Genomic DNA, 25,833 nt, shown 5'->3' on the forward strand with positions numbered 1-25,833 from the left:
AATAGCCGCAACATTGCTGCCTGGTGGAAGAACTGCTCATTCCGCTTTGAAATTGCCTCTGAATTTGCATTCTACAGAAACTCCCACGTGCAATATTTCCAAATCATCTGGGATGGGTAAAGTATTGCAGCAATGCAAACTTATTATTTGGGATGAGTGCACAATGGCACACAAAAAATCGCTCGAGGCTCTGAATCAATGCTTGAAAGATTTGCGAGGGAAGTCGAAACCCTTTGGCAGCACATTAATATTGCTTGCGGGAGATTTCAGGCAAACATTACCAATAATACCTAGATCAACTCCTGCAGACGAAATGAATGCTTGCCTGAAAAATTCTAATTTATGGGCACACGTAAAAACATTAAAATTAACTACAAATATGCGTGTCCGATTGCAAAACGATGACTCTGGTCAAACATTTTCAGATCAATTGCTGGCAATTGGAAACGGAAAGCTCCCAGTAGACTCAATTTCAGGACGTATACAACTACCTGCTGATTTCTGTAATTTAGTGACGTCCAAAAATGAATTGATTAAAAAAGTATTTCCGAATATTCTAAACAATTATAAAAATAATAAATCGCTAAGTGAAAGAGCGATTCTTGCACCCAAAAATATAGACGTCCACGAAATCAACAATATTGTTTTGACCAAGATTCGAGACCAGGCAGTCCTTTACAAGTCAGTCGACACAGTTTTGGAACCAAATGAAGCGGTTAATTATCCATCTGAATTTTTAAATTCCGTAGATCTTTCAGGGTTTCCACCACACGTGCTACAACTAAAAATAGGCGTACCAATAATACTTTTAAGAAATATCAACCCACCAAAGCTTTGCAATGGCACGCGACTTGCCGTAAAAAAAACAATGGAAAACCTAATAGAGGCCACAATCTTGACAGGGCCTTTTGAGGGTGAGGCTGTTCTTATTCCTCGCATTCCCATGATTCCAACGGATCTGCCTTTTCAATTTAAAAGATTGCAATTCCCAATTCGATTAGCATTTGCAATCACCATTAACAAAGCTCAAGGTCAATCATTAGAAAAATGTGGTATAGATCTTAATACTGATTGTTTTTCCCATGGACAATTGTACGTTGTATGTTCGAGGGTCGGTAAACCTGACAATCTATTTATATGCAGCGACAATTGGACAGCGAAGAATGTTGTATATTCGCAAGTTTTACGCAGTTAATTTTTATTGTATCTATCTATCTATCTATCTATATAAAAACGAGTTGTGTGTATGCATGTTTGTTTGTTTGTAGAAAGAGCGTTTGCATACGACGTCATTATTAGTACATAAGGCTTTGTATATGCACAGACAATGGGAAAGCCAAGAATGTTGTATATTCGCAAGTTTTACGTATTTTGAAACACATATATAAATCTATCTATATTCACAGGTGGGACACAGGGACACAACTACAATGGCGCGTAACTAATATGGCGCGTAACTAATATGGCGCGTAACGACTTACGCGCGCGGGGGGGCTTGGGGGGGCGCGAAGCGCCCCACCAACTAGGTGTTGGGGTGGCGCGAAACGCCACCCCAACAGCTAGTAGCTTATAATAATTAAAAACACACGTGTTATAGATTTTTGATACTGCAACCATATCATTTTGAACGATTAGTGGCTTGAAGTCAAGTGAATATTTCCTGCTTTTATATTATCGTACTATATTGTAATGTGTGCCCATTTTAAAATGACATTTGAACAATGGGACTACAGATGGACTACATTTTGGACCACAGGTGGACAATGTTGGTCAAAAGCTTGCTACAAGTTTAACAAATAGATTAAAGTCCCAGTAAATGGCATCTTGTTAAATATTTCCTGCTTTGATATTATCGTACTATATTGTAATAATATGAAAAAAACTTCGTTTCTTAAAGAGTTAAAGAGGCTGCGTCCCAAAGTCGAACCTTAAAACGTACAGGAATTAGAAGAGGCAGTTGGGAGGCTGCCGCCCCCCAAACCCCCAGCTTTTAAAGACTCTTTTGTACAGGTTTTTTTTGTGGGGGGACTTCATTGTTACTAATTACTAGTTTCGGCGCAATGGTTCTCCTGTCCTCTTGTGTTTAACATTTTTCGAAGTTATTCCATTATTCATTCATTTCAATTTTTTGTTAATTAAAAGAGGGCCTTTCCGAAGCCAAGAGCGGGGGGTTAGCAAAAAAACCAAAAACCTGTACAAAAGAGTCTTTAAAAGCTGGGGGTTTGGGGGGCGGCAGCCCCCTAACTGCCTCTTCTAATTCCTGTACGTTTTAAGGTTCGACTTTGGGACGCAGCCTCTTTAACTCTTTAAGAAACGAAGTTTTTTTCATATTATTTCTGTACGTTTTTCTACAATCCATGGTGGATGTAATTTAATAATTCCTGTACTCCTCGTACAGGAATTAGGAGAGGAACTTGGGTGGCTGCCGCCCCCCCCGCTTTTAAATCATTGTATAAAATAGAAAAAAAAATAGATAGAATGACCGAAATGTTTCTTTTGCTCATAAGAAGCTAATATTCTGTTATCTCTCAATTGATAAGCTGTCCAGGTTTTATCAAAATTATACACTTTTATTTTGATATTGTGAAAAAAACCGCCCGTAAGGGACTTGAGCCCTTAACCAGAGGATTAAAAGTCCCACGCTCTACCGACAGAGCTAATCACTTGCATGTGTGTAAATATAACTTCTAAATAACTTTTAAAAATTTCAAATTAACATGGGCTCTTATGGAGAGAAATGCGTTAATTAAGTAGCTAATGCGTGGTTTCTGGAAAACAGGGAAGGAGTTATCGGATCGAGCTGTGAATTTCGCGGATAAGCTCCTGGGCCGTAGGGGACCTTAACTTGTGAATTTCAGCCCGATCGGACAACGTTAAAAGGGGGGGGGGTGGGGTTGGGGGGTCGAAACTTTCGGGGGGTTAAGATTTTCCTACGAAACTTTCCAGGAAAATTACTCGGAGAATTCCGCATCGAATGAGTCTTCGTACACCCAGATCCGATGTCGGCTGTGACCTGTAGGCGTCTAGGAAAAAAAAGAAAATGAACATTAAGTGGCTATGCGTGGTTTCTGGAAAACAGGGAAGGAGTTATCGGATCGAGCTGAAATTTCGCAGATAAGCTCCTGGACCCTAGGGGACCTTAACTTGTGAATTTCAGCCCGATCGGACAACGTTAAAGGGGGGCTGGGGTTGACGGGTCGAAACTTTCGGCCAGATTTTCCCCACGAAGGAAAAGTTGGAGGGGGATGAAATTTGGCATGTTTCTTAGTTGGAGCTTGGGCTACGAAATGCATCCCTCCCCATCCCTCTGCGACTACTGGAACCGAAGATCGCTTAACATTGTCGTGGGTCCCCTCTTTATAGAGGCACGAGTGTGCCTCCTTGATTAAATAAAAAAAACAAGTTTTTTGAAATGAAAGTAAGGAGTGACATTAAAACTTAAAACGAACAGAAATTACTCCGTATATGAAAGGGGCTTTTCCTCCTCGACACCCCGCTCCTTACGCTAAAGATTTTTATTGTTTTAAAAAGTAGAGTTGCGAGAAAGAATCAAACTTTAGCGCAAGGAGCGGGGTGTCGAGGTGGAAAAGCCCCTTTCATATACGGAGTAATTTCTGTTCGTTTTAAGTTTTAATGTCGCTCCTTACTTTCATTTCAAAAAACTTGTTTTTTTTTATTTAATTTCTGAAAGTTTTTGAATTAATGCATGTCTGATTTTGGCTCTCCGTACATAAATTATTAAAATAAAATTCGCATATTAATTCTTTTTTTGGCTAAATGGCTTTCTCTTAGTTTTGATCAGACGATTTTGAGAAATAAGGGTTGGGGAAGGAGGCCTAGTTGCCCTCCAATTTTTCGGTTACTTAAAAAGGCAACTAGATCTTTTAATTTTTAACGAACGTTTTTATTAGTAAAAAAAATACGTAACTTAGAATTAACTTACGTAACCAACTTTTATATTCTTATATTTTTGATTATATATATGAGGGGGTTGGTCCCCTCGTTAATACCTCGCTCTTCACACTAAATCTTGTTTTGTCCCAATTCTTTAAGAATGACCCCTGAATCAGAAAGGCCGTAGAATAAATAGTTGAAATTACTTAAAAAAATTTTACCATAAAGAGCGAAGTATTTATCTCCTCCTAAATACCTCGCTCTTTATGCTAAAGTATTTTTAGAACCCCTCATATGCGTAATAATCTCTGTTCGTTTTAAGTTCTAATGCTTCTCCTTACTTTCAATTGAAAAAACTTTATCATGTTTATATTTTCATTGTTTTTTTATAGTAATGCTAGAAAGTCCTGCGCTCTTTTCATTGAATTTCTCTTCCTCCATGAAATATTCCTCCAAGGAAAGATCCTCCCATATAGCCCCCTCCCCTGAACCCCACACCCAAACCAAAAAAATCCCCCTGATAACGTCGGTACACTTCCCAGTAACCATTACTGTATGTAAACATTGGTCAAAGTTTGTAACTTGCAGCCCCTCCCCCAGGGACTGTGGGGGGTAAGTCATCCTCAAAGACATAGTTATTATGGTTTTCGACTATGCAGAACAAAATGGCTATGTCAAAATTTTGATCCGTTGACTTTGGGAAACAATGAGCGTGAGAGGGGGCCTAGGTGCCCTCCAATTTTTTTGGTCACTTAAAAAGGGCACTAGAACTTTTCATTTCCGTTAGAATGAGCCCTCTTGCAACACTCTAGGACCACTTGGTCAATACGATGACCCCTGAAAAAAAAAAAAAAACAAAAACAAATAAACACGCACCCGTGATTTGTCTTCTGGCAAAAAAATACGAAATTCCACATTTTTCTAGATTGGATCTTGAATTTTTTTTCTATAGGGTTCTCTGATACGCTGAATGCGATTTTCGTTAAGATCCTATGACTTTTAGGGGGTGTTACCCCCTATTTTCCAAAATAAGGCAAATTTTCTCAGGCTCGTAACTTTTGATGACAAAGACTAAATTTGATGAAACTTATATATTTAAAATCAGCATAAAAATCTGATTCTTTTGATATATCTTTTGGCATCGAAATTCCGGTTTTTAGAGTTTCGTTTACTATTGAGCCGGGTCGCTCCTTACTACAGTTCGTTGCCACGAACTGTTTGATGTGAGCTCATTTTAAAATGGCATTTGGACAATAGGACTACAGATGGACTACATTTTGGACCACAGGTGGACAATGTTGGTCAAAAGCTTGCTACAAGTTAAACAAATAGACTAAAGTCCCAGTAAATGGCATCTTGTTAAATATTTCCTGCTTTTATATTATCGTACTATATTGTAATGTGAGCTCACTTTAAAATGGCATTTGAACAATGGGACTACAGATGGACTACAAATGGACAATGTTGGTCAAAAGCTTGCTATAAGTTTAACAAATAGACTAAAAGTCCCAGTAAATGGCATCTTGTTAAATATTTCTTGCTTTGATATTATCGTACTATATTGTAATGTGTGCTCATTTTAAAATGGCATTTGGACAATGGGACTACAGATGGACTACAAATGGACAATGTTGGTCAAAAGCTTGCTATAAGTTTAACAAATAGACTAAAAGTCCCAGTAAATGGCATCTTGTTAAATATTTCTTGCTTTGATATTATCGTACTATATTGTAATGTGTGCTCATTTTAAAATGGCATTTGGACAATGGGACTACAGATGGACTACAAATGGACAATGTTGGTCAAAAGCTTGCTATAAGTTTAACAAATAGACTAAAAGTCCCAGTAAATGGCATCTTGTTAAATATTTCCTGCTTTGATATTATCGTACTATATTGTAATGTGTGATCATGCTAAATGGCATTTGCAGAATGGAACTACAGATGGACTACAATTTGTACTACAGATGGGGAATGTTGGTCAAAAGCTTCCCATACGTTTAACAAATAGACTTAAGTGCCAGCAAATGCCATCTTGTTCTGATTCGAACTGAAAAGCCTTTCAATGAGCCTTTTGAAACAAAAGATGTAAAGTCAGATGTATTTCTAGATACCCCCCCCCCCCGGATTCCTCCCATCTCAGGATGTTCAATTGATAGTATTTATGGTTTTAAATCCACAAACTCGTATTATATAGTAATATGTGCTCATTTTGAAATGGTGTTGCCTACAGATGGACAATGTTGGTCAAAAGCTTGCCATAAGGTTTAACAAATAGACTAAAGTGCCAACAAATGGTATCTTGTTCTGATTAGAACTGAAAAGCCTTTCAGTGAGCCTTTAAAAATCACAAGACGTCCTGTCAGATATATTTCTAGGTATCTCCTCCCCCACCCCTCCCGTCTGAGGATGTTCAATTGATAATATTTATGGTTTTAAATCCACAAACGTGACGAACAAAGATACTGTTTAGTTTTGTAATATATGGGAATACTAAAACATGACTTCTGATATAATCAACGCACTTTATGTGATACACAAAGCATATGTAGTGCATGAACAAGTATTTCATGTAATACAAGTAATACAATACAGTACTTCACGCAATACAGAAAAAAAAAACTGTTTAAAACAATACAGTATTTCATATAATACACGAAGTAAAAAGAAAACAGCTTAGTTTTGTAATACGTGTGAGAAAAGTAGTACATATAATAAATGACTTCCTAGTACTTCATGTGATACATAAAGTACGTGTAATACAAAACTACCTAGTACTTCACGTAAAACAATACAGTACTTAATGTATTACATGTATTACATGACTTCCTAGTTGTTTAGTTTTGCAATACAAGTGAGAATAGTAATACATAGTAGTAGTAGTAGTAGAATAGTAATACCGTACACTTCCTAGTACTTCATGTGATACATGAAAAACGTGTAATACAAAACTTCCTAGTACTTCATGTAACACATGTATTACATGACTTCCTAGTTGTTTAGTTCCTAGTTATAATACACGTGAGAATAGTATTACATGTAATACATAACTTCCTAGAACTTCACGTAAAACAATACAGTACTTCATGTAACAAATGAAGGAAAAAGAATCCTGTTTAGTTTTGTTATATATGAGGATGATAGCATTAGATTACAAAAGCATAATTAAGATTACCTTTCCTCAGGTCATAACAAAACTCCCTCCATTGCATATAAAAAAAGAAATAAGTAAAAAATTTTGAAAATGTTGCCAAACCTCTCTTAGATGAATCCGAACTTTTCCATACAACAAAGAGGAATCCCAGCAAAAGAGCAGCTACTATGAAGAGTGCAACACAAGCCACTATCATCACAGGAAGCTTCTGATCTATAAATTAATAATTCAATACATTAGGTTTTCAAACTAAATCAGTCAAGTATTATTTTATCTTATAGCAGCTAAAGGTATATTAGACAGGAATTCGTATCCGGAAGAGGGAGTTATAAAGAAAACAAGTTAAACCATAGAAAATTAAAGGAAAAACACAAGTGTTAAAATTTTCTAAGCCCCCATCCCCTGTATTCGTCTTTGATATGCACAGATACACTAAACAGATATGTCTGTTTTTTCGCATTTAGAACCTTCCTTGACGACTTTTTTTTTACTTCTATCTACAATCTATCTAATTATTACTATCTACAATCTATATAGATGGTAAATCTATGTAGATAAGTAGATAAGTAGACAATCTATGTAGATAGTAGCAATCTATGTAGATAGTATAATTATTACTTCCGCATTTTGAAGCTTCATTGACGACTTTTTTTGCTTCCATCTACAATCTATCTAATAACTTCTATCTACAATCTATGTAGATAGTAAATCTATGTAGATATGTAGATAAGTAGACAATCTAAGTAGATAGTAGCAATCTATGTAGATAGTATAATTATTACTTTCGCATTTTGAAGCTTCATTGACGACTTTTTTTGCTTCTATCTACAATCTATCTAATTATTTCTATCTACAATCTATGTAGATAGTAAATCTATGTAGATAAGTAGATAAGTAGACAATCTATGTAGATAGTAGTATAATTATTACTTTCGCATTTTGAAGCTTCATTGACGACTTTTTTTCTTCTATCTACAATCTATCTAATTATTACTATCTACAATCTATGTAGATAGTAAATCTATGTAGATAAATAGATAAGTAGACAATCTATGTAGATAGTAGCAATCTATGTAGATAGTATAATTATTACTTTCGCATTTTGAAGCTTCATTGACGACTTTTTTTGCTTCTATCTACAATCTATCTAATTATTACTATCTACAATCTATGTAGATAGTAAATTTATGTAGATAAGTAGACAATCTATGTAGATAGTAGCAATCTATGTAGATAGTATAATTATTACTTTCGCATTTTGAAGCTTCATTGACGACTTTTTTTGCTTCTATCTACAATCTATCTAATTATTACTATCTACAATCTATGTAGATAGTAAATCTATGTAGATAAGTAGATAAGTAGACAATCTATGTAGATAAGTAGATAAGTAGACAATCTATGTAGATAGTAGCAATCTATGTAGATAGTATAATTATTACTTTCGCATTTTGAAGCTTCATTGGCGACTTTTTTTGCTTCTATCTACAATCTATCTAATTATTACTATCTACAATCAATGTAGATAGTAAATCTATGTAGATAAGTAGATAAGTAGACAATCTATGTAGATAGTAGCAATCTATGTAGATAGTATAATTATTACTTTCACATTTTGAAGCTTCATTGACGACTTTTTTTGCTTCTATCTACAATCTATCTAATTATTACTATCTACAATCTATGTAGATAGTAAATCTATGTAGATAAGTAGATAAGTAGACAATCTATGTAGATAGTATAATTATTACTTTCGCATTTTGAAGCTTCATTGACGCCTTTTTTTGCTTCTACCTACAATCTATCTAATTATTCCTATCTACAATCTATGTAGATAGTAAATCTATGTAGATAAGTAGATAAGTAGACAATCTATGTAGATAGTAGCAATCTATGTAGATAGTATAATTATTACTTTCGCATTTTGAAGCTTCATTGACGACTTTTTTTGCTTCTATCTACAATCTATCTAATTATTACTATCTACAATCTATGTAGATAGTAAATCTATGTAGATAAGTAGATAAGTAGACAATCTATGTAGATAGTAGCAATCTATGTAGATAGTTTAATTATTACTTCTATCTACAATCTATCTTACTTCTATCTAATCTACAAGATGCTATCTCTTCGATAAGAAGCTTGAGTAATAGTTGCAGTTTTGAATTTGGCGAAGGAATATTTTTTCAGAATATATTTTTATATGTTTTGTAAAATATACTTTTAAATTTTATTTTCGTTTCAGATTTTCAATATCTTTCAGAATTTTGTTAAGTATTTAAAACTGTTGTTTTAAAATCTGGTTACCCAATATGAAGCACTTTTCATATTTTATTAAGGAATTTATAAATAAGCTGGAGAAGTGTGGAAGTCAGCATGGAAAGGAGGATATGGAGGATCATATGGGGATAATTATATGGGGATCTACCTTTGATTTTCTCTCAGTATGCTTGCTTGTGGCATATTATCTTCAGCATGTCTTCCAACTTGCATAACTGATACTACTGCTTCTTTACTTGATGATGTTTTTTCATCGTTGATTTTGGTACAAAATTCTGTGTTAATGAGCAATATCTCAGACCATTTAAACTTTTTTTTTGCTCTTCTTAGATTGCGGTCGGCAGTTTATTCGTGGGGCATTTTTGAAAATGAATCAACTGTAGATTCTCTTTTTAATTCTTTTTATGACTCTGAAAGAAATTATTTTGGATACATATTATGCATCCCAGTTGAATCCGGGACCGAAGAGAGCAACCCCTTTGAATCCTTGGATGACTCCTGGACTCCTTAAAAGCTTGAGAAAAAATATCTTTGCAAGGCTTACAGGTCCTCTAAGCCATTTTCGCGCGATTATCGACTTCAACTTTTTAAAGCTTGTAGAAGAGTTTATAATTCGCTTTGCCGGAGGGCCAAATCGTCATTTTACTATAGTTAATTCTGTGAGTGCAGTAAAGACATTAGGAAAACATGGCAAGAAAAAAATTCTGTTATCAAGCCATCTTTTCAGCCCCCTTCTGTCCCTTCAAGTGTTTTGATTGATGGTGAAATCGTGGAGGGTGAGCTTAAAGTGCAAGACCTACTTACTTCTTACTTTGCTAATATCGAAAAAACTACAGCCTCTTCTTTAAGTCCTTCTTCTTCTCTAAATGATTTTAGGTCATCTTGGACCACCTTGTCTTAAATCAATGGCTTTGGATCCTATGTATGAAGCTAAAAAAGCCAGAATTGTTTGAAGGGTTCTTCATCTTTAGGCACATACCGTATTTCTACTAAGGTTGTCAAGTTCATTCTTCCTATCATCATTTCTGCTCTTGCAAGACTTGTCAATATGTCTTTTGAAACGGGTGTCTTCCCAAGTGCTTTAAAGCGTGCTCGTGATACTATATTTTTTAAAGGTGGTTCACGAATGACCCTGCTAGTTATCGTCCTATATCTCTCTTATCAGTGTTTAGTAGAATTTTAGAAAAAGCTCTGCTTTCTTAACTTCTTGATTTTCTAACTTTTTTCATGATTCTCAGTTTAGTTTTAAGGCAAAGCATTCAACTGAGCACGCATGTGAGAATCTCTTGAATTATTTACATACATCTCTTAACTCTTGTCTGATACGTGCTGCCCTTTTTCTCTATGTATGAAAATGTTTGATTCATAACACACAAGATTCTTCTTTGGAAACTATCCCATACTGAAATACGAGGGAGTACTTATTCTTGGTTACTATCATATTTATCTGGCCAAGCTTTCTCGGTTGATCCTCTCTTTTCCAACTCGTCTGAAATAAAGTTTGGGGTTCCACAAGAATCTGTCATTGGGCCAAATTCTTTTTAATTTATGTTATTGACCTCATAAATGCGGTTAAAAATCTAAAACCTATCACTTGCTCTCGTCTTTGTCAACCCACATCTGTCACTAATTTGTGACAAGAGGTCATGCTTTTCCGATACACTTAAAGCTTTTGCGGATGACAGTACTCTTGGCACAACCAATTACGAATCGAAAATCGAGAATCGAAAAAATCGATTAATACAACACATGCAGGGAATGAACACGATGTGTCCTTTAAGAAACTTCTTTTTGAGAATTTTTTTTGCTAAACGTAAAACAAGCACATTAATGCCATCTTTTGGTAAGCCAAGAGCTCATATGGCATGAGCTCTAGCAAAATTCTAAGAATCAACGGATTGATTTAAATGGAAAATACGAGGCTTAATACCGGTCGAGATTTAAAATAAGAGCTCTGAGACACGAGGTCTTTCTAAATATAAAAATTCATTAAGATCCGATCACCCACTCGTAAGTTAAAAATATCTCATTTTTTCTAAATTTTCCTCTCCCTTCAGCCCCCCCCCAGATGGTCGAACCGGGGAAAAAAACTTTGTCCAGTCAATTTGAGCAGATACCTGACACGCCTACAAATTAACATCGTCCTAGCACGTCCAGAAGCACCGAGCTCACCAAAGCACCGGCCCCCAAAGAGAAAGGATCCAGTCCGCTTACGTCAATCATGTATCTACGACATTTGCTTATTCTACCCACCAAGTTTCATCCCGATCTCTCCACTTTAAGCGTTTTCCAAAATTTCCGGTTTCCCCCTCCGACTCCCCCCAAAGTCACCAAATCTGGTCGGGATTAAAAAAAAGACCTCTGAGACATGATTTACTTCTAAATATGAAATTTCATTAAGATCCGGTCACCCGTTCTTAAGTTAAAAATACCTCAATTTTTCTAATTTTTCCGAATCAACAGCCCCCCCCGACTCCCCCAAAGAGAGCGGATTCAGTCCGATTATGTCAATACAGTAGCTAGGACTTGTGCTTCTTCTTCCCACCAAGTTTCATCCCGATCTCTCCACTCTAAGTGTTTTCAAAGATTTACAGGTTCCCCCTCCAACTCCCCTAATATCACCGGATGCGGTCGCGATTCAAAATAAGAGCTCTGAGACATGAGGTCCTTCTAAATATTAAATTTCATTAACATCTGATCACCCATTCGTAAGTTAATTTTTCCGAATTAACAACCCCCCCCCCCAACTCCCCCAAAGAGAGCTGATTCAGTCCGATTATGTCAATCAAGTATCTAGGACTTGTGCTTCTTCTTCCCACCAAGTTTCATCCCGATCTCTCCACTTTAAGTGTTTTCAAAGATTTCCCGGTTCCCCCTCCAACTTCCCAATATCACCGGATACGGTGGGGATTCAAAATAAGAGCTCTGAGACATGAGGTTCTTCTAAATATCAAATTTCATTAACATCCGATCACCCATTAGTAAGTTAAGAATACCTCTAATTTTTTCCAATTTTTCCTCTCCTTCCAGCCCCCCAGATGGTCGAATCGTCGAATCGGAGAAACGACAGTTATCAAGTCAATTTATGCAGGTTCCTGACACACCTACAGATTTTCATTTTCCTAGCACGTCCAGAAGCACCGAAATCGCCAAAGAACTAGACCCCCCCCCAACTTTCCCAAAGAGAGCGGATCCGTTCCAATTATGTCAATCACGTATTTAGAACTTGTGCTTATTCTTCCCATCAAGTTTCATCCCGATCTCTCTACTCTAAGCGTTATCCAAGATTTCCGGTTTCCAAGATTTCTGTTTCCCCTCCAACCCTTTATGTCCACAGATCCAATTTGAATTGAAAATGGAGCATCTGAGACATAAGATCTTTCTATATATCAAGTTTCATTAAGATCTGATCACCCATTCGTAAGATAAAGATACCTCAATTTTCACGTTTTCCCAGATTTCTGGTTTCCCCCTTCAACTCCCCCAAATGTCACCAGATAGTTGGGAGTTAAAATGAGAGTTCTAAAGCACAAGATCCTTCTAAATATCAAATTTCATTAAGATCTGATCACCCGTTCGTAAGTTGAAAATACCTCATTTTTTCTAGTTTTCCCGAATTACTCCCCCCTCCCAACTCCCCCAAAGAGAGCAGATTTAGTCCGGTTACGTCAGTCACGTATCTTGGACTTGTGCTTGTTCTTCCCAACAAGTTTCATCCTGATCTTTCCGCTTTAAGCGTTTTCCAAGATTTCCGGTCCCTTACCCCCCCCCCCCAACTCCCCCCAATGACACTGGATCCGGTCGGGATTTAAAATAAGAGATCTGAGATGCGAGGTCCTTCTAAATATGAAATTCAATTAAGATCCGATGACTCCTTCGTAAGTTAAAAATACCACATTTTATCTAATTTTTCAGAGTTTGCGATCGCTATGTCACTTGCTGAATGCCAAGTACCATAAAAACGCCAAAGTATGCAAGTTAAACATACGAAAATATATAAAGTTTTTGAAAAATCATGAAAAAAAAAATGAAAAACTGGTAGCTTTTACAAGAGAAAGAGGGAAAGAAAGAGAGAGAATTTTGCCCTCCCCCCCAACTCCCCCAAGGAGAGCAGATCCATCCCGGTTATGTCAATCCCGTATCTAGGACTTGTGCTTATTTTTCCCACCAAGTTTCATCCCGATCCCTCCGCTCTAAGCGTTTTCCAAGATTTTAGGTCCCTCCCTTAACTCCTTCCAATGTCACCGGATCCAGTGGGGATTTAAAATAAGAGCTCTGAGACCCAATATCAATCTATATGTCAAATTTCATTAAGATCCGATCACCCGTTCGTAATTTAAAAATGATTCATTTTTTCTAATTTTTCCGAATTAACCGCCCCCCCCCACTCCCCCCAGATGGTCAAATCGAACGACTATTCCTAATTTGATCTGGTTCCTGATACGCCTGCCAAATTTCATCGTCCTAGCTTATCTGGAAGTGCCTAAACTAGCAAAACCGGGACAGATAGATCGACAGAATTTGCGATCGCTATATGTCACTTGGTGAATACCAGGTGCCATAAAAATGGGAAATTAAAACATAGGAAACGTTAAACATAGGAAAATATATAAAGTTTTTGAAAAATCATGAAAATAAAAAAAATCTATAAAAACTGGTAGCTTTTACAAGAGAAAGAGGGAGAGAAAGAGAAAGAGGGAGAGAAAGAGAGAGAGAGAGATAGAGAGAGAGAGAGAGAGAGAGAGATAGAGAGAGAGAGAGAGAGATAGAGAGAAAAAAACAAAAAAACAGGACCTGGAATGAATGTTTGAAAATGTCTATCAGTTTATATCACTTAGATGAAATAGAGAAATAGATAAAAAAAGAGAAATAGAGAGAAAGAGGGAGGAGAAGGAGAAAGAGAAAATGAGGGAGAGAACCGTCGAACAAAATCATATTAAAAAAGAAGGAAGAAAAGGAAGAAAAATACCGATAACAACAAAGAACGGCGTCCCAGAAACACGGCCATTAATATTGGGATCATTCAGCTCCACTTCGACACTGTAATTCCCAACATCCAAATCCACTTCAGTATCAAATGTTATTATTTCTTTGTAATTATAAGCGAATGTTTTCGGATTCCTAACATCAACAATAAACGTCTTCAAAGTGTCCTTGAAGTTATTTTCCCATCTAATGATCCGAACTGTGTATAAATTAACTCCCTTTAATGTTTGAAATGAGACAACCGGCTTTGGAAGGGAGTTGAAATGGAGATAAATGAAGATTTCTTGAGATTCCAGATCTGCTTCTGTATCTGAAATGAAAAGAGTTGAAACTCTATTTCGGCAAATTAAAAAGAATTGTTAACAATTAATTATTCATCCCGCTCCTAGTACTGAGATATATATGAAATCGTTTGTCTTTTATTTTAACCGGCATTTTAATGACTGATAAAAAAAAACACATTCGGAAAAAGCAATTTTTCAAAGGAAAGCAAAAGCCATATTAAAATTTCAGACGGTAAGAAATTCAGTCATATAATAATCATGGTTGCAGGACTTGCTGCATTACTGCATCCCTAATTAGCCAAAAGTGAAAAAAACACATTTTGAAAGAGGAAAAAACTGCCTGATGAGAAAAAATTGCCATTTGACACCGTTCTGAAATGGTAACTACTATCGCGGTTAATCTTAAAAATAAGAGTTTATTGCGAAAACAAATTTATGGTGATTTCGAAAAAAGCTTGAAGCCCCTTGAAAATAGAGTCAGATCGAAATGGAAGATTTAAACCTTAGAATCAGCATGGTCGAAGACCTTGTATAGAATAATTCCAGTTCTCCACCTTGAACCACAAGAAAAATACCCTTTTTGCATGGGCAGCACTGATCTGTTTCCTTTTTTTCTACTAGGGGTAGCGACTTACCAGAACACATACATAGTTTTTTAATGGCTAATTTAAAAGCTATCATTCATTCTGCTTTTTTTTTATAAATTCCACCATCTGCAAGCGCCACATGGCACTTTCGGTGCCATTTCTCAAGAGGGGCTAGCGGGCTACCAGAACATTGCAGAATGATGTTTAATAGCTTATATAAGACTACTGCTTATTTCTACCTACCTTGTATAAATTACACCTATCTGCAAGTGCCACATGGCACTAAAATGGCACCTTTGTTGCCATGTCTCAACTAGAAAAGCTGGGGCTTGTGGACTACCTAAACTTGGTAGAGAGATGTTTAACGGCTCATTTAAAAGCCATTGTTTATATCTACGTAGTTTTTATCGATTCTACCATCTACAAGGGCTATATGGCACTATAAGCGGCACTTTTCCGAATATTTCTCTAGTGGGAAAGCTTGGAAGTAAAAAAGGAATCATTGTAATATTTATGGTTCAAAACAGTTAACTGGGGTATTTCAATGACTCCTTCCGTGTACTACCCCTCAAAGCCCTCTTAGTAAGTTTCATAAATTGTCTGCTCACCAGCAGACTACTGTAGCATTAGGATAGCTAGAAGGCTACCATACTATCGTAGTGCCCATGTTCGTAGCCCATGTTTAATGGCTCGTTTAAAAGCTATTGTTCATATTTACGTGCTTTTTATAAATTCCACCATCTGTGAGTGCCATCCTGGTTGAACCAAGGAAATGACGAACCAAAACCCATAGTGACCAAAAGTTAAAAGAAAAAACTGTTTATATTAGAAGAAATGCACTTTTCCATTTAGAAGAAAAACTGCCTAATGAGAAAAATTGCCATCGGAAACTGATTCGGGAATGGCTACTATTATTTTGGGGGGATTTAAAAAAGAGCCTGAAACCCCTCGAAAATGGCACCAGATCGTAATGAAAAATGCACCATAGGAACCAGCATAATAAAACTTCTATGTCTCAAAATCAGGTTGTACGATATAACTTCACGAAAATTTATGATAGACACGGACATTTTGCTTAGGTTTTGAAGACCTCGAGCATTGTTACTTCTAGGATGCCAAGGAAATCAAGGTGCGAAGACAACTTTAAAAATTATTTCTTAGTGTTCAGTTCATTTTTGATATAAAAAGTGCATATTTTCTTGCTTACTTTGCATGGCATTAAACGTATAAAATATATTAAAACGTTAATCCTAAAATATTTGAGAAATCGGAATTTCTGTTCTTGAAAATAAGGATTTACGGTATCATTTCACAAAAATTTATGAGAGATACGGAAATTTTGCTTAGGTCTCCTGAAGAGAAAATATCAATTTCTATCAATATTCAAAGATATTTGATTTCTAAAAGTTTACCCTTCCAAGTTAGGACATTTTACTTCGGTAAATAAAAGATCAAGTGGATGTAAGGAGCAGCATTAAAGCTTAAAACGAGCTGAAATTATTCCGTATAAGAATATGGGGCTACAACCTTCCTCAAAAAAATAAATGAAAAAGAGTTGCTTCTTCGTTCGGTTTAAATTAAAACATCTTTTTGATAACCTGGATAAGCAGTGTCTTTTGATTTAGTTCAACATTCCCTTCCGCGCTCCCTGAAGTTACTCGTTAATGCCTATAACCTTTCCATGCACACCCACAATCAAACACCCCCACTACTAATGATAAGCCCTTTATGTGAACTATGAGCAAAGCGCGCAATTTACAGCCCATGATTCCGGGGGCTGTGGGGGCATGGCATCCCCAGATGCAGTTATTTGATTTTTTTTTAAGAAACAGTAATTTCAAATTTTGACCTTATTTGAGGGGGGTTATCTAAAAAGGGTGAGGGAGGTGCCCACCAATCACTTTTCAACATTCCCTTCAAAGTACATTGAAAGTTTTAACTTAATACTCTCAGCGTTCCTGATATGTTGCTAAATACGCCGTTTTGACAACCAGTATGCACTTATTGTGTTTTTGATGTTTTTCAACAATCCCCTAAACATTTCCTGGAAGTTTCACCCTAATATCCTAAGCCTTCTTGAAGATCCGGGGATCAAACATGCCCCAATTTATAAAAACAAGAGCTAAGAGCTTATATGGTACTTGTGACGAGGCCAGAACAGCTAAGGGCCAAGAGCCCATATAATATGAGCTGTAACAAAATTCTAAGAATCAACAGATTGATTTAAAAGGAAAATCAGAGGCTTAATGCCGGTCGGGATTTAAAATAAGAGATCTGAGTCACGATGTCCTTCTAAATGTCAAAATCATTAAGATCCAATCACTCACTCGTAAGTTATAAATACCCCATTTTTTCTAATTTTTCCAAATTAACACCCTCAGCTCCTCCAAAGATAACGGATCCGTTCCAACTATGTCAATCCAGTATCTAGAACTTTTGCTTATTCTTCCCATCAAGTTTCATCTCGACCTCTCCACTCTAAGCGTTTTTCAGGATTTCTGTTTCCCTCCTCCCATCCCCTATGTCCCTGGATCCAATTCGAGTCGAAAATGGAGCATCTGAGACACAAGATCCTTCTATATATCAATTTTCATTAAGATCCGATCACCTATTCGTAAGATAAAAATACCCCAATTTTCACGTTTTCCAAGAATTCCGGTTTCCCCCTCCAACTCCCCCCAATGTCACAGGATCTGGTCAATTTAAAATAAGGGCTTTAAAGCACAAGATCCTTCTAAATATCAAATTTCATTAAGATCTGATTACCCGTTCGTAAGTTACAAATATCACATTTTTCCGAATACCCCCCCCCCAACTCCACCAAAGAGAGCGGATCCGGTCCGGTTATGTCAGTCACGTATCTTAGACTTGTTTTTATTCTTCCCATCCAGTTTCATCCTGATCTCTCAGCCTTTAGTATTTTCTAAGATTCCCCCCCCCTGACGCTGGATCCGGTTGAGATTTAAAATAAGAGATCTGAGTTACGAGTTCCTTCTAAATATGAAGTTTCATGAAGATCCGATCACTCCTTCGTAAGTTATAAAACCCTCCCCCCAATTCCCCCAAATCGAGCCGATCCGTTCCAATTATGTCAATCACGTATCTAAGCCTTCTGCTTAGTTTTCCACCAAGTTTCATCCCGATCCCTCCACTCTAAGCGTTTTCCATGATTTTAGGTTCCCCCCTAAACTCCCCCCAATGTCACAAGGTCCGGTCGGGATTTAAAATGAGAGCTTTGAGACACGATATGCTTCTAAATATCAAATTTCATTGAGATCCGATCACCCGTTCGTCAGTTAAAAATACCTCATTTTTTCTAATTTTTCAGAATTGACCCCCCCCCCAACTACCCTAAAGAGAGCGGATTCGTTCCGGTTATGTCAATCACGTATCTAGGACTTGTGCTTTTTCCCGCCAAGTTTCATCCCGATACCTCCACTCTAAGTGTTTTCCAAGATTTTGGGTTTCCCCCTCCCAACTCCCCCCAATGTCATCAGATCCGGTCGAGATTTAAAATAAGAGCTCTGAGACATGATATCCTTCCAAACATCAAATTTCATTAATATCTGATCAAACATTCGTAAGTTAAAAATACTTTATTTTTTTTTCTGTTTTTTTCTTAATTAACCGGCCCCCACTCCTCCCCAGATGGTCAAATCGGGAAAACGACTATTTCTAATTTAATCTGGTCCAGTCCCTGATACGCCTGCCGAATTTAATCGTCCTAGCTTACCTGGAAGTGCCTAAAGTAGCAAAACCGGGACCGACGACAGACAGACCGTCAGAATTTGCCATTGCTATATGCACTTGGTTAATACCAAGTGCCATAAAAACCTGATGTGTAAAACAACGGCTAACTTGCCTAACTTAATACAACCAGCAATTTTCGAGACACTGTTCATACGCTCTTTTGGAAAAAAAAACATGTACATAGTGTTTAGATTGTGTTCAGCACCCTCTCAACATTTCCTGAAAGTTTCACGTTAATACCCTAAACCTTTTTGGAGACTCAGGATGAAACATGTCCTCCCTTTACCAATAACAAACCCTGCGTATTAAAAATTGGCAATTTTCATAACTTACAGCTCTTTTCCCGAGGGCCGTGTGGGAAGGAATGAGCGGGATCATGTTATTCCTTGAGGCATCGTTATTTGAACTATTATATATTTACTAGTTATAGACTATTAGGCATAGTTATTGACAATTTTGAACGAAATGGCTATATAAAAATTTAATAGAATTTCTTTAGGGGAAAGGCAACAAAAAGAGTTTTTCCCTTCGATCATTTTTGACTCATAAAAAGGATACTCGAACTTCCAATTCTATCGAACGAGCCCCTCCAAAGTTTACACGGCCCCCTCTTCCATATGAAGTAGCTTTGAAAAAAAATATATACTGAATCCTCATGGCTCTTTGCTATAAGAGGCAACGCTAGAGCCTTGCCTCTGAAAACACTAAGAAGTATTGGATATGTGACGTAATTTGCTTTGTGTATATGCCTGTGAGTATTATAGCATTGATCTGATTAAGGCTACACATGGCGTGCTATAAATAGTAGCTGTTGCTGTTTCGGTTAAGTAAACATCTTTTTTATCTTAAAATACCTTTTAGACCTCACCCACCCTAAAGTGTCCAGCTTATCGACATGTCCTGTACCCTCTGCACCTTTGTCTTTAAAAAAATAAATGGACCACTTGCCTATTAAGACATACTCAGAGAACATAACATTCAAACAAACCAGTTCAGTCCCCCAAAAACAACGCAAAGATAGTCCATATCTTTCATGCTGCAAAGTAACTTTGCCGTTCATAAGATCTAGCCTGTACCAAAGAGTAACGGTAACTTATCAGAGTAGAGACTGGCGCTAGCATGGACAAAAAAAAATCAACGCCATCTATCGTAGGCCTTTTTCAAGCTTTGTAATCGTTTATCTGCAAGGAAGTGAGATCAGACACTTATTATTTTACCAATTATACTAATTAAATTAATTATTCTTATTATTACACTGAAAAAAATATACAAAACGTCACCGCACACTAGAAGGCGTTGATAATAGTTTTTTTTCGACACTTGCCGGTTTCCCCTCTAATATGTTACCCATACTCTTTGGTATATTTCTTCTAGATATTCAGAAGAAAGATTTTAAAGCGGATAAACACGGATAAATTCAGTTTTTGGTTTATTTTACTCATCAAATTTAGTTGCAACATATACCCTTATAATGTGTGCAAGGAAATATCGGGTCTCATAATTTATAAACAACAATCTTCAGCAGTTGACAACATTTTACAACACACATTACGAAAGGGATCATAATTTTCTAGAGAAAAAAGAAGAAGAAAAAACAAACGACTGCACTAAGCTTAGTAGCTGGATTAACTGTAAGGGTTACGCCATAGTAAAAGTCACAATAAGCGTGTAGACAGGGGGAAGGGCTTTCAAGCCACTCAAGTCCAATGACTTTCACCAGTTCTTGTGTAATCTACTTTAATTTCAATTTAAATCGTCTGGTTGTTTGTCTATCTAGAGGTAAAGAATGCTTTCATTGATTTACTAAAATAGATACAGTTGTACACCGATGAAATTAAAGCACATGTTTTACCATAGCAGATCGAGCAGATCAAAAACATCAAACAAAGAAAGTACGTGCCTGCCCCTGATCCTAAAGACTTCCTCTGTTTTTTTCGTAATATTGTTTAATATCAATGTCAGGTCATTTTGCTGCTTTGACGAATCAGAAAGGCCTCCCCCTCCCATTGCAAGTTTCTTTTGTATAACATTCGAAGCAGATAGGAGGCCCTTGTAGGCTTTGGATTGGACAATTTGCAATTCTAACTTGGTCTTCAACTAACATTAAATTAACTTTTTTATTAGTATAGCAAATGTTTAAGTTTATAAATTGAATCAATTGCCTTGCCTGACGCTCATTGTAGAATGGACCGTATTTTAAATTTGGATAATTGGTTGCCTCTGATTCTAGGCGAAATTATTGGTCTCATGTTTCGATTCTAAACTCTTAGTTCAACCTGCCTAAGACCAAATATATTTGCTAATTTTCAACTATATTTGCTCAACCCAGCGTGATGAACATGGAAGAACCTCCGACAGATTGACTCTAGTTCGGCATTGTGGAGTGACATAATGGAAAATTTTCCATTATAATTTAAATTTTCAATTATAATGGAAGAATCAAACGTGCCGAGGCGGGAAGACCCTCCGACAGATTGACTCTAGTTCGGCATTGTGGAGTGACATGAGAGGTGTAGCATAAGTGGGAGATGGTAACGTCGGCAATGAAGGGGGGCAATTAATGCCAAGTTTTTCTTCTCGCTCAATTGAAATCTCTGTCTTGGCTTTTCCTACTATTAGCCATGGCTTGATGCCCACAACTATTCTATTTTAATTCAAATTTCAATTCCTCGACACATGCCTGACCATAATATTTTAGCGACAAGTAAGCTCACCAAGAGGAATATACCATAGACGAAGGGTACCAAACAATCCCCGGAGGATATATTTAGTTAGAATAATTTTTATCCGCAACATGGATAAAATGAGTGAAGATTACAACATCAAATTTTAAAAAGACACCTTGTATAAAAATATAGTATACTTGAAATATGCAACGTTGAGGAAGTAGATTTTCTTTGAGCAGTTTTTTTGGAGCTCTCACCTTCCGCCTTAGAAATTTAATACTTTCTTATGAATTCATAACTGTTGCCATCTTGACTCTTCTACTACAATCCAAAAAGAGTTTTACACAAGAGAGGTAGGTTTTCTCTGAGATCAGCAAAAACACTTTGTGGAAGAAAAGAAGAGCATATGCATTTCCAAGGACGTTGAAAAGTTTAACAATCAGAAGAGATGAAGTATGTGGGCTTGAAGAGATGAAAATACACGCAGTAATAGAGAAGTGTCAGTGTCAGTAATAGATAGAGACATCAATGTCGGGCCATTTTGCTGTTTTGACGAATCAGAAAGCCCTCCCCTCCCAATATCAATTCCCCGAAACACGCCTGACCATAACATTTTAGCGACCAGTAGCACACCAAGAAGGATATACAATAGACGAAGGGTACCAAACAACCCCCAGATGAATATTTAGTTAAAATAATCTTTATCTGTAACATGAATAAAATAAGTGAACATAGGGGGTTGACATTAGAATTTGAAAAAGACGCCTTGTATAAAATATAGCATAATTGAAATAAGCAACGCAGAGGGAGTAGATTTTCTTTGGGAAGTTTTTTGGTTGCTACTCACCTTCCACCTTAGAACTTTAATACTTTCTTATAAATTCACTACTGTTACCATCTTGACTCTTCTACTACGATCCAAAAAGAGTTTTACGCAAGAGAGGTAGGTTTTCTCCGAGATCAGCAAAAAACACTTTGCGGAAGAAAAGAAGAACATATATATTTTCAAGGACGTTGAAAAGATTAGCTATCAGAAGAGATGAAGTCTGTGAGCTTGGCAGAGATGAAAATACACACAGCAATAGAGAAATTTAGACATTTTTGATGGACCCCATTAAATTCACCAGATATTACGCTTGTCACAAGACAAGCGTGAGTTAAATAGTTAAGGTGGATAAACATTAGTTATCTAGAGGAGTTCCTTTCCTTCACAACGTTCCTACTAATCTTTCTGTTATATCCTCCCAATTTTGTCATTAGTCTCCCTAACATCTATTAGTCTCTCTCGAGGTGTCCCTTCTGAGCTGATGATCTGCGAGGCACATATCTCGCAGAAGTCGAACAATTTGAACGAAGTTGCCGCCTTGCTCTTCAATTCTTCTAGTTTCTTCCAAACTCTTACGATTAATTGTGTTGCGAGAGCAACACTTTGGTTTTGTCCTTTTTTTTTTCCTATGCCGCCGATGTCGGCTTATTCCTGGAAACTGGTAAGGGTCTAACCTGTGCGGTTTCTACGGAAAGTGTGGACCTCAGGCCGGATTGATGAATATGGCATTACATTTTGGAAAGCTCCGCAGAACTCTTGCCTGGGGCCAAAAAGGATGGTTTTTGCTTGTCCACGAGCCAGAGCCTATGGTGTGCGAAGTGAAGTAGAGTTATGTAGCCTATGTCAGAGAGGAGTATCTGAAGTTGTGCAGCCAAGCTTTCGTTTCATCCAACCATGTTTCTGCTTTCGAGTAGAAAGCTCCGTTCTAGCAGGCAAGCAGGCGGGCACCACTTTCAAATTGAGGATGGACTAAAATCTATAAGTGTTAAATATATGCGGCAATCACCCGGCCCCACAGCCAATATATCTTCTTTGAGTGATAAATAGAAAAATTTACAGAAGCCAAAAAGTTGCATTTTCCCAGGGGTCAGAAAGTGCTGCCGTGATTTTGGCTGGGTTTATCATTTGTTTTTTCGGACTTGGGATTGAGGTAGAAAAATGTCTCTTAAACTTTAAAAGTTCTGTCATTGCTAAAGAAATTGGAGCTTATCCTTTGCTCCTTTCTAAGTGGTGACGTTAGAAAGTTGGCCTATGGCAAAAAATCAACTTTTGAACTAAGACAGATAAAAAAAAAACTCGACGGCAATTGATAGCTCTTGATTAGCTGATCAAGTATATTTCATCCATTTTTTTATACAAAAATTCCTTCATGAGATATACTAGTTTGAAAGCTTCAAGGGGTTGACAACTTCAGTAGTAGGGTACACACTGAAACCGAAAAATAAGCCGATACCCATTGTGAGACATGTAGGGGACTTGTAAGGAAAGGTCGGCTGTTAGCTCGTAATCATTTTTGGCAGTGAGGGGTTTGCAAATTTTGCTATTTGGTGTACCTATTATTAGTTTCCAGTGTATTTGATGATAAGACCGAGTTGGTTCCAGTGGTAAGACATGTAGGGAACTTGTGTAAGTAATAATCGTCTGTTAGGCTACAATCATCTTTAGTGAAGAGGGGTTTGTAACTTTTGCTAGTTGGTGTAGCCTACCCATACTCACTGTAACTCACTGTGTGTCATCTATGGTATTTTGATCCTGAAAAGTTACGGATGGCTTCATAATACCAACTAGATTATATAAGATATTGTTCCAAGTCTTGATCCGTCACGATGTCTACGACTGAAAAGGATAAATTTCAACTGGCTGCCAAGTCAATTTAGTCCCTTCTTTCGATATTCTTTTGATATTGTTGTTTTTTCAACGCTGAGGAATAGCCTTTGATCACATGATTACTGATCGCGTTCTTCTTTGAATATAAGGTTTTAAAAGCTTCGATAGGCTGACAACTTCAGCGTTTAACCGATAGCAAAGAAACAAAACCAAAGTGTTGCTCTCGCAACACTTTATTCGGCGAAGCCGGACAAAGGTTGCCGCAACGCTTCACGTTGCTCAGGCAACGTAGGTCTAGCTTACACTTGCAAATGAGACAGGATAGGGGAGTATTCAAGAAGGAGGTTTCAAAATTTAGTCTAAGGGTTTATAATTATACGGAATTCAGTGGTAGACCTTTATATCCTTCCCATTAACATATGACTATTTTGTGATTGTTATTGTAGAAATGTAGAACTTACTTTACGTTATTAATTAAAAGTATAATAATTACATATTTGAACATATTCAACACAAAAAATTATACTTTTTTTATTCTTTTTTATTCCAATTAATTCTAAATAAAATAAGTGAGAAATTATGGCCCACCACTCAAAGCCACAACTCATTCCAAATCGGGGCATCGTTTGGGGGAAGGGTTAAGAGGGCAGTTGCCCCCCCCAATAATGCAAACCAAAAAAATATTATATATCCCATGCCCCTTGACTACCCGGATATGGGCCCTCTTGCCCCCCCCAATAAAAATGTTGTAGATTCGCCCATGTGCCAAATTAAGAGCCAAATACTCGGATATATGTAATTCTACATGTCATTTCCAGTCTATACTATTGAAAACAAACACTTCGTTTTTCGAAAAGCTCAAAATCATATTTCCCCTCTTACGTTAAACTACGGAAACGCTAGGAACGCCCTTCCATTTTGGGTATGAGATAAGTGTCACTTAATCTCTATTAAAAAAATGTATTCCTGCCTAAACAGATATTTGACTCCCATAGATAATCTAAGATATGAAAAATAGACTGTCCTGTATGAAAAATATGATTTCTTTTGCTTGATAAAGTAACATCAGGTTTCAACAGTTAAGAAGATTAAAATAAATTTTAACCGGCTTTCCTTAAAATGGGCAACAAAATCTATTCATTTACCATCTAGAAAGATGAACATACGCCCCCCCCCCCCCAATAAAAAAATGAGAGTAGCACAAAAAGTATAATTCTCAAATTCAGTATAAAAACTACATTAAAACTATATTCAAAAATAACTTGAAAAATATGCTTAAAAAGTTCTTTAAAAAAAAATCTTTATTTCGTTTTCCGTATAACCATATTTGGTGGAAAGATCCTACTTACGTTTTAATTTTCACAGCGACTCGTATCAAACAGTTCATGGTAACGAACGGTATTAAGGAGCGACCCGGCTCAATAGTAACAGACTACATTTTAATGCTGATTTTAAATATATAAGTTTCTACAAGTTTAGTCTTACCCATCAAAAGTTACGAGCCTGAGAAAATTTGCCTTATTTTGGAAAACAGGGGAAAACACTCCTTAAAAGTAATAGAATCTTAACAAAAATCACAC

The 25,833-nt window shown here is 36.8% G+C and overlaps 1 protein-coding gene across 1 annotated transcript in view; it reads right to left on the minus strand.

The window, feature by feature from the left end:
- Positions 1 to 25,833, minus strand: part of LOC136035560 (uncharacterized) — a 100,751-nt gene that overhangs the window by 10,098 nt on the left and 64,820 nt on the right. The window contains exons 5-6 of the mRNA XM_065717430.1: positions 14,297 to 14,623; positions 7,150 to 7,260 (exon numbers count right to left, since the gene is read on the minus strand). Of these exons, the coding sequence (XP_065573502.1) occupies positions 7,150 to 7,260; positions 14,297 to 14,623 (438 nt within the window). The remainder of the gene's footprint in view (positions 1 to 7,149; positions 7,261 to 14,296; positions 14,624 to 25,833) is intronic.

This window comes from Artemia franciscana, chromosome 14 (genome assembly GCF_032884065.1).
Source record: "Artemia franciscana chromosome 14, ASM3288406v1, whole genome shotgun sequence".
NCBI classification, from domain to species: domain Eukaryota; kingdom Metazoa; phylum Arthropoda; class Branchiopoda; order Anostraca; family Artemiidae; genus Artemia; species Artemia franciscana.